At 42.7% G+C, this 13,150-nt stretch overlaps 1 protein-coding gene across 1 annotated transcript; it reads right to left on the bottom strand.

Annotated features, from left to right (window-relative positions):
• Positions 1–60: 60 nt before the first annotated feature.
• LOC120729091 (myosin phosphatase Rho-interacting protein-like) lies at positions 61–12,606 on the bottom strand. Its single transcript, XM_040024530.1, has 16 exons — positions 12,497–12,606; positions 11,238–12,370; positions 10,759–10,898; positions 9,574–9,739; positions 9,407–9,487; positions 8,568–8,600; positions 8,243–8,311; positions 7,983–8,072; positions 7,569–7,663; positions 5,846–6,485; positions 5,459–5,693; positions 4,480–4,591; positions 4,194–4,353; positions 3,894–4,007; positions 394–480; positions 61–286 (listed from the first exon to the last, which is right to left on the bottom strand). The coding sequence occupies exons 1-16, from the start codon at positions 12,585–12,587 to the stop codon at positions 140–142; spliced, it is 3,393 nt and encodes a 1,130-aa protein (XP_039880464.1). The 5' UTR covers positions 12,588–12,606; the 3' UTR covers positions 61–139.
• Between the last annotated feature and the right edge of the window lie 544 nt (positions 12,607–13,150).

A 13,150-nucleotide genomic window follows, 5' to 3' on the forward strand; every position in this document is an offset into this window, starting at 1 on the left:
CTGGCTCATTTTAGGCTTATCAGGTCATGATAACATATATTGCTTTTTTTTTCTTCTTTTTTTTTCTTTTTTTTTAATATTGGCTGGTTTTCTTTGTCAAAGTACATTTTTTAAGGCGTGTCCTCGTAGGTCACGTAGGTCAGGTCTGTCTTGCTCCCTCCTGAAGGGCAGCGTTGGCCAGTCTCAGGTGTTCATTGAGTGAGCCCATCTCCAGCTGGCCACGCCCCCTTGTGTCACTTAGCTCTACATATGCCTCCTTAAAACGCTCATAAGCGACTTCTTTCTCCTGGAATAAGGACAGACATGGTAAGCATAGTTAGGCCATTTAATTGTTCTAAATTTTTAATGTGTATTATTTCTGTGTGATAAAAGAGATTAGACTGTAAAACATACCTTTGTAAGAGATTGCACTTCATTCTGTAGACAACTGATTTCTTTTTTAAGATACTGAACTTCATTTTCTTTTGCTCTGAGTAGAGTCTGTAAGACATTAAACACAACCTCTTATTCAGTAAAAGGACTAGATGTTACAATCCCTGATAATGCATTGCTTTAAATGGAGAAAATCTTGAGGGATGGCTGTTACGAGAAAAGGCAGCCCAGAAACGTTACCAGTTTGGGACACGTTGTCAGTAGTGGACCTTGGATTCATCGGGTGTTTCGGCCATTATCACTAGACACCCTCATCCAAGGAGGCCACTGGTTTATGTTTATGTTAAATTGTTATTTCTCTTTCTTCTGTTTAGTTTTCTACAGTTTATTTTCTTCTGTCTATTCAATGCAACTAAAACATAATACTTACCTCTTTAACATTTATGGAGCCTCACTTTTTCAAAGGGATAGAATGGTGATAGAGAGAAGTAAGACAAGAGGGACAAGATAGGAGAGAGCAGAGAGGAGAGCCGGATGGGGGCACCCGATCTGGCTTCCCACACCTCCCCGCCGGATCGGGCTGTACGCTCTACCTCCCCACTGCCTCCCAGAAAAGGGAAGAGGAGAAGAGTGAAAAAACCCACCAGATCAAAAATGCAGAGCTGCCTGCTATGGTGACTCATAAGGAAGCAGCTGAAAGTAGCTTATCTTACTATATTCATCTAATTCATTTGACTATTGTCATTTTTTAAAACAGAGTTTACACAGTTCTTTAAATTTCAATGTGCTCACCAGTCACTTTACTAAGCACACCTGTTCAACTGCTTGTTAGCACAAATATCTGACGTGTCAATCAAATGCCAGCAACTCAGTGCATTAAGGTATGTAGGCATGGTCAAGATGATCTGCTGAATTTCAAACTGAGAATCAGAATGGAGAAGATTACTGATTTTTAACACTGTATAGTTGTTGGCATTTTCTGAGTATCTTTAAATAACTGTTGATCTACTGGAAGTTTCCCGCACGGCCCTCTCTAGGATTTACAGACAGTGAGTGAGTGCCATTTCTCTGGGAAAAAATGCCTTGTTGATGCTAGATTGCTTTATTATCATAGGAATCAAAGTCACCTGAAATAACCACTCATTACAACCAAGGTATGTAGGTACAGTGGGGCAAAAAAGTATTTAGTCAGCCACCGATTGTGCAAGTTCCCCCACTTAAAATGATGACAGAGGTCAGTAATTTGCACCAGAGGTACACTTCAACTGTGAGAGACAGAATGTGAAAAAAAAATCCATGAATTCACATGGTAGGATTTGTAAAGAATTTATTCGTAAATTAGGGTGGAAAATAAGTATTTGGTCACCTCAAACAAGGAAAATCTCTGGCTCTCACAGACCTGTAACGTCTTCTGTAAGAAGCTTCTCTGTCCCCCACTCGTTACCTGTATGAATGGCACCTGTTTGAACTCATCATCTGTATAAAAGGCACCTGTCCACAGCCTCAAACAGTCAGACTCCAAACTCCGCCATGGCCAAGACCAAAGAGCTTTCGAAGGACACCAGGAAAAGTATTGTAGACCTGCACCAGACTGGGAAGAGTGAATCTACAATAGGCAAGCAGCTTGGTGTGAAAAAATCAACTGTGGGAGCAATCATCAGAAAATGGAAGACATACAAGACCACTGATAATCTCCCTCGATCTGGGGCTCCACGCAAGATCTCATCCCGTGGGGTCAAAATGATCATGAGAACGGTGAGCAAAGATCCCAGAACCACACGGGGGGACCTGGTGAATGACCTGCAGAGAGCTGGGACCAAAGTAACAAAGGTCACCATCAGTAACACACTACAACGGCAGGGAATCAAATCCCGCAGTGCCAGACGTGTTCCGCTGCTGAAGCCAGTGCATGTCCAGGCCCGTCTGAAGTTTGCCAGAGAGCACATGGATGATACAGCAGAGGATTGGGAGAATGTCATGTGGTCAGATGAAACCAAAGTAGAACTTTTTGGTATAAACTCAACTCGTCGTGTTTGGAGGAAGAAGAATACTGAGTTGCATCCCAAGAACACCATACCTACTGTGAAGCATGGGGGTGGAAACATCATGCTATGGGGCTGTTTTTCTGCCAAGGGGACAGGACGACTGATCCGTGTTAAGGACAGAATGAATGGGGCCATGTATCGTGAGATTTTGAGCCAAAACCTCCTTCCATCAGTGAGAACTTTGAAGATGAAACGAGGCTGGGTCTTCCAACATGACAATGATCCAAAACACACCGCCCGGGCAACAAAGGAGTGGCTCCGTAAGAAGCATTTGAAAGTCCTGGAGTGGCCTAGCCAGTCTCCAGACCTCAACCCCATAGAAAATCTGTGGCGGGAGTTGAAAGTCCGTGTTGCTCGGCGACAGCCCCAAAACATCACTGCTCTCGAGAAGATCTGCATGGAGGAATGGGCCAAAATACCAGCTACTGTGTGTGCAAACCTGGTAAAGACCTATAGTAAACGTTTGACCTCTGTTATTGCCAACAAAGGTTATGTTACAAAGTATTGAGTTGTATTTTTGTTATTGACCAAATACTTATTTTCCACCCTGATTTACGAATAAATTCTTTACAAATCCTACCATGTGGATTCATGGATTTTTTTTTTTTTTTTTTTTTTTTTTTTTTTTTCACATTCTGTCTCTCACAGTTGAAGTGTACCTCTGGTGCAAATTACTGACCTCTGTCATCATTTTAGGTGGGGGAACTTGCACAATCGGTGGCTGACTAAATACTTTTTTGCCCCACTGTATGTCTGAAAGCACAATATATTGAAACTTGAAGCAGAAGGGCTACAGCAGCAGATGACCACACTGTGTGAATTGTAGCCTGGGCTCACTACAACTAGACAAAAGAAGATTTGAAAAACATTGCCTGGTCTGATGAGTTTCTGCAACATTTGGTTGGAAGGGTCAGAATTTGGTGTGAACAACATGAAAACATGGATCCATCCTGCCATGTATCAAGAGTTCTTTATTATTTTGTAGAGAATAATAAAGAATCTCCATCAGAATTATCACTTTACAGTGTAATAAAAATGGAAAACATTTGACAGGCGGGAACCTGAGGAAAAGAAATGATTCAAATGCATCCTAGATGTGCTTAGATTCACCAGTCGATTGATTCACCAGAGATGCGCAGGATGATGATGTACTTTATTTCAGCCTGTAGGTGGCGATATGTCCTGCAGCTGAATGCTCAACAAAAATGAGGCCAAGAAACAGGTGACAGTCGCCACAGGGGGTCATTAAATCAGGATACAAGGCAAAAGAAAACACTTTGATCCATTTGTTTTTATGGAGTGGGTTCAAAATCCCACAGACATAGATCAGATGCTGTTGTGAGGTTCCCAGTGATGACAGTGACGTCAACATTTGTTCTTTAATATTTCCACAAAGCTATAAATAAAGTTGGTTTGAGTGTGGGCAAATATATTTTTCAGCTTATCTCTTTTCATATAAGAAACTCCAATCAATACCTCTAATTCTGATGCAGCGCACTCAGTGTTGCAAAGGGATACCACATCCGACCTCTGACCTGTGATGAAATACCGCATTCGGCTGATCTCTTCCGCCAGTTTGCCCTTGAGATCCTGTAACAGAGATGTGTAGCTCAGAAATAAGAAGTATTACAATGTATGTGCTTCTTTATTATGTTTCCTCAATATGTAAACATATAAGAATAAAATAAAGAGGATGTGAAGGTCATCGTTTCACTTTCTAACACATCATGTTGTTCTGTATTCAAATACATTTGCAAACAAAGGCTGTGCAGAAACCTGGTTCTCTCTTCTGAGCTGCTCCAGCTCCTTCTCCTTGCGTCCGAGCTCTGTCTCTCGGCTCTTACTGCTGTGTTCAGCGCGGTCCAGCTCCAGGCACTTCTGAGAGTAACGCTCTGACAGCACATCTAACTCAGAGTGCAAGACATCCGCCTGGAGCCTGGCATGCACAAACACACGAGTTGTGAGGTTTTTGTGAGGTTTTAATTATAATGCATCACAACAGGCGTGTGGTCAAGTGTAGAACATCTTCAGCCTGCAGCGAGGAGGGCTATGGTACACTTACGCCTGCCCTCGGCACGATGAATCCACATGTGCTGCTCCTGCGAACGACTTCCTGGCCTTCTCCACTTGTCTCTCCAGCTCCTCTCTGTGAGCTGCTCTCAGTGCCTCCATAGCTTTTGATGAACAGTAAGTTAGCTAGTTAATGCATTCCGTAAAAACCTTAAAACAAGAACACCAAAAGTAGGCTTGCAGGTGACAGCAGCATCAGTAGGTAGTACTGTATACAGTAAATACCATATATTCTATTTTTGCACCACTGTTTTGTTGCACTATGACTCCAAGACCTTTTTTGTGTACACACTTGGTATTAATAGGTTTCTCATATGTGTGAGCTGATGATTTCTTGACTCTCATGTATCAGTCAAGAAATGTTAATTTTACTGAATTGCAAATCAATAAATGCCTTTTTTGGCATGAAATACGTTTTAGTGCAGGTCCCTAAAAAGTTTAAGTTTAGATGAAAGAATGAATTAATCAATTTCTTCACTTAGATGACGAATAAAGAAGAGTCATTTCAGTGCGGTCGTTTCGCACTGTCATCCTCGGTAGGTCTAATAATGGCTGAAATGATTTGTGCACAACTTTAATCTTTTCCAGGATTTAGTCTGAGCCGTTAGAGGGAATTCGTAGAAAACAACCTCACTGGATTAACTGGCTAAGACAGTGGATGGATAGTTGCATACTGCCTTACGGTCATAAATTAATGATCCCTCATACCTAAAGCAAGATCTTTAGTTTCAAAAGATTAACTTTCAAAGTAAATTGGAGTCTAGTATCTACTCTACTATTGTGAGGTTTAGGACTGAAGGAATTCAATCTTGATAAATGATATGACTGTGTAACATGCATGTAAGGGACCAAGGGCTAAGATTCATAATTATTTATTTTAGTTAAAATAAATACTGCACCCTGCAGAGAGCAAAAAGCAAATCCTCATGTTTAGCTGAAGCTGCTGTTACTGTTGATACTCCGTGACTCACCTTTAGCAGCTGCTTGGCTCTCCTCCTGTAGCATCCTGTCTTTTTCCTCTTCTAGCTTTTTTATCTCCTTGGCATGCTTCTCCTGCAGCTCCTGCAGTGCTTTCCTGTGTGCTACTTCCATGGCCTCCAGTCTGGCCCTACAAGGTGCCCCAGTGCCACAGGGACTCTCCACCTCTATACCCATGGCTGCACGCTCCTTCTTAATGCTCTCCACCTGCTTTCGAAGAAAAACAGCCTGGAAGATTGTTTTATAGAAAATGTGTAGGGGTAGAGAGGGAGGAGGGGAAAAAAAAAAGACTGAAATCCCGATCCCTGTTGGATAATAGTATAATTTTCTTGCCCTGACTCTTTGCATCGCTTTTTTTTAAATTGAAAGTTCTCTCCTACCTCTTTTTGCAGTGCTTCAGCTGTATTCATTGTGATCTGGGCGCCATTTATGGATGGAGGAGCCTCCTTCATGTTTGATGTATCGGTTTGTGACCCGGTGACAGACTGGTTGACCTCTTGAGGTGGTGAGTGATCTCTCTGGGGAGTAAGTAGAGATGCAGATGCCTGTGCGGTGCTTGACTGATAAGCCTGGGTGCCTATGAGAGACTGTGAGCTCATGTCCTGAAATGACATTGTCTCAAATTCTACCCACTTCCTGTTAACTTCAGAGTCCATAGTTTCAATAACAGGCACAGGTACACTCCCCTTTTTCAGCTCCATGGACTCCCACCTGCTGCCCATCTCATTGACGGGGAGCCCCTCCTCAAACCACTTGTTCCTCTCCTCCAGTCGTTTTGACTGCTCGCGGTCCCAGCCCTCCCCTTCCTCTGACTGACTGGCTGACGATAAGTCCGCACCCAGATCTCTGTCTGCTGCTTGGTGGTGGATTTCGGTCTGGTAGGAGTTTGCAGCTGTAGTGGTGGAGGTGCAAGTGGCAGGTTCATAGCCCGAATCCTTGCAGGTGAACTGAGCAGGGGGTTGGCATGGTGACGGTCTCCGGGAGAGGGGGTTCTCTTTCTCGCTGCCGATGTCTGATTGGCTGAGGTCCGAATGAGGGAAATACAGGAGAGTAGAGTTACACATTCAAAGAAAGATAAGAGAGACAAGGTCCGCTGCAGGCAGACCACCCAATCATAGCCGTGCTCCACAGAAATGTTCAGATCTTGTTTTTGGAGACTGAGGATTTTAGCACTATGATAAACATCAAGTATTCACCATGTAGAGTGTTTTTGTTCTGTCTGCCACTAATTAAGATCAAGAGATACCAGTAATTTTAATTTAATTTAAGATCATTTACTTTAACTTGATTCCAGCTTTTTATACTGCTTTGGTAATGAAATGCACAAAGTCTATGAAGGGCGCAGGTACAGGGCTAGTTAATTCTATGAAAAAAATAATAATATAAAACTATAAAAATAAGAAAGTAGAAAGAACTTTTGCAATGATGCCTCACAGCAAGAAGGGGTTCTTTTGGCTGGCTGGGCCTTTTGTAAGGAATTTTCATGTTCTTCTTGTGCATGTGTGGGTAATCCAGCTTCCTCCCACAATCCAGAGAGATTAAGTTAACTGGTGATTCTAAATTGGCTGTACGTGTGAGTGTGAGCATGAATAGTTGTCTGCCTCTCTGTGTTAGCCCAAACTACCTGTCCAGACTGTAACCTGCCTCATCGGCTTGCACCCACCTCGACCCAGAATCGCCTTTATTTGACAGTTTCAGTGAAGAGAGACAAATCAGGGAAATGACGTACAACAAACAATCCAGCCAGACTGCTTTACACGCATCAGGTTCTAAGTTAAATGAAATGACTAAATAGTGTATGTATGTAATAAATAGTGTATATGGTTCTTGAAATGAACTCCAGTTCCAGCAGCTACAACAGTCACAGTCTGCTGCATTAAGCCTAATGCATTAATAATAGTAATAAAACAATGTAATATGTAAAAGCAAAACACACTGATCACATATTCTATGTGCACTAAGAATTTGGGCACATTTTGCAGATATTATTTATTTTCTGAATATTATTACAATATGTTTACACTTTCATGTGTTCCTTAAGTCCCCAGTAAAGGATCTGAACACTTCCTGTCTCACTGCCTCCCACCATAGTGCCAGACTCACTGTGTGTTGTTCTGGATCGCCTGCTTCAGTAACTTCAACCAATTTTTCCGAATTCTGGATGTCACAGCAGAGAGAGTGAACACTGCTCCTTTTGTCTGGGGCAGATCAAAAGACACAACCGCACGCGCACACACACACACGCACGCACGCACGCACGTACGCACGCACGCACACACACACACACACACACACATACACATATACGCGTTAAACAGGAAGCAGCCAAACATCTTTTTGTCTGGCTGTGAAACTGGGAGTTGGGGGGGTGGAGGTGTGATTAATTGACCTGGATGACTGAGAACCTTCACAGACATTAATTGACAGTTTTTTCGTCTACTGAGCAACACCATTAATAATTGAAATTGAATTCAATTTTATTTATATAGAAAAAACAAAAGAGCTGTAAATACATACTTGTATCTGGAGTCCGTAGTTCTTGTCCACATCACAATCTGACACATTCACGCGGGACGTCAGGTCGATCTCTCCATCCAGGTCATCTGACTGCAGCACGACAAGAGCAGCATAACTTTAGCTGAGTCAAATAAGGTCACAGTTCTCCCCCAAACAATTAATTTTTCAGGAAACTGACCTACTGGTATCAAAAAACAAACTTCATAAAGTCTTCCTGATTGTGCAAAAACAGCACACCAGAAACTGCTTTAGTGTCATACCTCCTTAGCCTCTGAGTCTCTGTAGTATCTTAGCGAGGTGTCACCGAGAACAAACCAGTGTTTCCTCCACTGCGGAAAGCACAGTAAATATGGACAACGATGAACTAACTGGTGCCATGACCATCAAACCCATTCGTTGGCATTCATTTCTACAGTATGTAGATGTATGTTTCTACAGTATGTAGACTCTTTTCAAGATGTTTCACGATGATGAGTCACGTTGGTGGTGTTTTGAGCCTGTCTGGCAGGTTTTATGAGGATGTGGTTAAAGCTAGAATTAGCATCTTAGTTAAATATAATACGTTTTTCAAAAGAATACCTTTACCTTGCCATGTTCATCCAGTCTGGACATCCACCCCTTTGAGAAACAATATCTGCAATTAAAGCGATACGAGCAAACAGAATGAAAGAGCTCTCTTTGTGGTTTATCTCTCACACTTCATTGTGAAACTAGAGGAAGCGGAAACTGTCGGAAACAGACGACTGCACTCTTGAAATAACTAATACAGATCGACGCATGTGGCGAGGTGCAGATAGAGAAAAATACAACTGAACAGGAACATTCAAAGAGGAAGATGTGTAGTTTCTGTGAACCATCAAACTGTCAGAGGGAGAAAGGAAGGGAAAGGGGAACCAACGGTACATTATTAGAACGATAGTACCAACTGAAAAATACTCACCGTGTATGACGAATGTGATCCGTTGTTATCGTAATATGAAGAGGAGGAGAAATAGAGGAATTAGGTTGGAAGAAGTGCCCGATGTGATATGTAAAGAGGATGTCATAAAAGTTTCACACATACAGAGGTGCCTACATATGGAAATTCTGTGTGAACTACTAAAAAAAGTTTTCAACAGTGAAACAGAAACATTGTCGAACGTTTCATTTCGTGGTCATCCATCAGTGTACAGTGACTCAGCTGTTTTAGTCATGACAGCACAACACTGCAAATACAGGAAACAGTTAACTGAAACCGTCCTGGAACCTATTAATAAAGATGATAAATCGAATGAACATGCTGCCCTAAAACACAGAGTGCTATGTAATGACTTCTGCCTGCGAGTGTGTGTCTCTGCGAGGGGCTGAAATACATGAATGACCTATTTTCCTCCAAATGCTCGTGTGATATATACAGACGCAGGAAGTCATGAGACAGTGCTCACCTGTGTCTGCAGACGTTCAGGAGGAGCCGGTCGCTCATTCACCTTGGAGGATCTGTGTTTTCCACTCTGGCTCTCTGAGGTCTTTGATGGATTAAACAGACAGGACGTTCTTGCCTTTTTAAACACAGCTGTTTGTGATAAACATGCCTGCAGTGACTGCATCTTACCTGTGTATGAAGAGATGCTGCCGATCGTCTCCGAGACGATCGTCCGTTCTCAGAGTCTCGACATTTCTCCCGTCTGTCTCTCCCTCTCTCTCTGCCTCTCCCCCTCTCATCTGACTCCAGCCTTGAACTGTAGAACTGGCTCGATCTGTCTATTTCATCTTGATACCTTAAAGTTAATGTGTAGAGGAAATGAAAAGAGGAAATATGTTTTGAAAGTGAACTTTTGCAGACCTCTGCAAAAGGTTCAAGAGCATGTTTATTTTCTCAGGCCATAAATTAATGCTATCAGTTACCACATCAGATAAATACATATCTTCAAAGAGTTTTCTGCCCACTAATTTTCCAGCTAGTGAAGGAGTGACGCACAGATCACAGCAGATTGTAGTGCACAAGTCCAGATTTTAAACACTAAGTGAAGCAACTGAACCAAAGTATTGCACTAACTGTTTATGGATTACAGCCATTTTTATACAATTATCAGAGAGTGCAATGGAATAAGGTCACTGGTGTTTACTGGTGATGTGACTGCTCATAGAAGTAGCAGGATGAATTGAGCATTTACAGGGCTATACTTTGTGGTCAGGTTCTGCCAAATGCCGAAAAATTGATTGGACAACTCTTCACAGTGCAAATGGATAATGACCCAAAACATACTGCACAAACATCTCAGTTTCTCAAGGCAAAGATTCAATGGCCAAGTGAGTCAGCTGATCTCAACCTAACAGAGCATGCCTTTTAATTTATTTTTTTTTAACTGAAGCCAAAAACTGAAGGCGGAGAAAGCAAATAACAGCCAGCCAGTGGCTGCCCTGAAGACCTACCAGAGCATCTCAGAGGAGATAATTCAGGCAGTCACTGACTACAAAAGACTTTTATCCACTAGTTTCTTTTGGTAGCAGTTAAGTAGTGAAAGGCAATATGAAGTGCTGTTAATGTTGATTTTGGTTCCTGCAACATTACAACTGAAGATTTGTAAGGTTTAAAATGTGGTAAGAAAACTTCAACTATAACTGCTAAAGCCTATTTTGGCTAGCGTGTGCATCTCAGAACCTCTGTCAGTCTTGGATGAGCTGAATATTTCTGTGTCCAACCACATTTCGGTTGGCAATTAGGTAAGGTCCAGTTAGGTGTTTAAACAGATGCAAGTGCTCAAGACCAGTAGTGAGACAATGCCACATCACCAACCTGTATGTCCTGAGTCTCTGGTCCCTGCATGGACTGGGACTCTGGTTCCTCAACCTCAGCCCTGGAAACTCTTCTTCTGATTCCACTTGGATCTTGGGAATATCAGCCAGCACTATGTAATCATCTATGGTCATCCCCACCTTAGATTTAGAAAAGATTTAGCATGTTAGCATGTGGCAAGACTGATTTTTATATAGTGTTTGTTAAGCAAATAGATAATTCTAAAAACTGAAGCAATTGCAGGAGTGCCTTAAATCTTCATTTCATTAATATGGCATAATGGAATATTTACTTTACCACTTTAAACACTTCCTAATGAGTTTATTGTGTCATTTGCTAGTTGTGAATTAAAGATTAAGTCTTTTTTCATAGGTTTAGTCATTCTAAGTGCCAGAAAGGAGCATTATTCACAGTATGTTCATTGGCTAACAACTCAAGGTTGACAATCAGCCAAATTCCTGCTCACATGACTTATTTACCTCCTCAGCATCTACAGCAGCCTTTTTGGGTTCAGAGATCAGCAGGGTGTCCATGCCTCGTCTAATGGCGCTCCTGCTTCGGTCACCTATGACTTTGTTTTTTCCTTCCTCGGCTTCATCTGTTCCTGTAATTGTAGCTTGTGACAGTGATCCACCAAAGACTTGAGAGACTGTGCCCCGCCTCGATGACGAGGATCCAGGTGAGGCCGGGATGCTGAGTAAAGAGTGTGCGGACCCCTGCCATGAGTATTGTGGACTCAGCCTGCTGTCTCTGGAGCAGGGTTCTCTTTGTGGGGAGTGGCTGGTGCCGTAGCCGTTCCTGGATGGTGAAACGTCACGACTGTTCCGAGTTCGAGTGTTGGTCGAGCTGTTGACAGCTGTTCTGATTCGTGGGGATGGTTGGGATAGCTCATATGAATTTTGCTGAAGAGCCGACGAGCCACGACGGGAGATAGACTCGAGATTTCTGTACAGCTTCTCAGAGTCTAAACTGTGCCTGTTCGAAGCTTGTGATGGACTTCCTGACTCTCGACTATATCCTTTTTTAGCATCATATTCACCATTCTGTGAGAGCAAAGAGCCTGCACGCCTGTGAGATGGTGTGGCCCTGGAGGGAGACGCGGTGCGAGAGGCATTGGACAACTTCCGGCAGGATGGACTGGACCAGCCTGATGTATGGCAAGAAGGACCATATGATGGAAGCTGTGGAGAGCTGTGAGATGAAGTATGAGACCGAGTCTGACTCCTACAGAGGGAGCTCCCTCTCTGAGCTCCCACAGGCGATTCGGTGAGCTTGTAGCGTTCTGGACTCATAGAGCTGTGACGTGTCGGAGAATTTGTCAGGGAATCTCCTCGTCTAAAGTTTGAGTGGTATGTGTATCTCTGCGGGGATTCACTTCTCCAAGTTTCCTGCATATACGTCTCATGATTTCTTCGCTGGGAAGGCACTCCCAGGTTGACGTTCCTGTAAGGGACACAGGCCTTGGGCTCGGGAACATAGTTGCTTGGAAGGGGATGCCCCCGCTCATAGTAACGAAACTGACGTTTTTTGTCCTCCTCAATCTGCTGCTCACCATCACCTCTTCTGTCGGGAGAGAAGTAACCGCTCTCTTGTCCCCTATCTCCCCAGGACTCTGAAAATCAGACAAATCTGTGATCATTGCCTTAATAATGTAAATAGCTTATCAGAGAGGATTATCTTTCTGTAAAATGCTCATGATGGAGTTTAGTTCTAACTGGGATGCATGCCTGTGACTGACCTGACGCCTGGCGGGACCTGTTTCTCCCTCTCCTCTCATCCATCCAGGAGCTTTCAGTGCCTTGTGGGGGAGAGGAGTCCAGCCGTGTCATTTCTCTTTGAGCCACACAGTACCGCTCCAAGCTGGGGGATCGGCCCCTCTCTGAAGAATCCAACTGATTTGGAGAGCTGGGAGAGGTAGCAGACAATCAGTCAATGGGCGATAAATTGTTATTTGAATGCATCTAAAGTGTTTGCTCAAGTTAGTGAAGAAGTGCTTCAAGAACATCTTTACACATCCGCTGTGCTGTCAGTCTAAGATTTCCATCAGCTTTGTCTTTCATTAAACCCTTGGCATTAAACAAAGAAGGAAAATAATGTTAATCTTCTTTTTCCATACAGGAACTTTCAGAGAAACTCAGAACTTAATTATGATCAGCAGAGGAAACCATCAAAACAGCCCCTGCTCACATGGTATTTAATTTTACGTACAAGAATTTTGGAGGTCGGGCTTACAGGTCAGAAGGATTAAGACTGATCACGTATTCATTTTATGGATTAGAACTGTCTGTAGGTTATATATAAAATATATATTTCTATAAACAGCATTAATTTTTTTCATACGTCAATTAAGTTACAGATTAATTTAATTATTAGCTTAATCAACTTAATTATT

Source organism: Simochromis diagramma, unplaced genomic scaffold, assembly GCF_900408965.1.
Source record: "Simochromis diagramma unplaced genomic scaffold, fSimDia1.1 OVJJ01000302.1, whole genome shotgun sequence".
NCBI lineage: Eukaryota > Metazoa > Chordata > Actinopteri > Cichliformes > Cichlidae > Simochromis > Simochromis diagramma.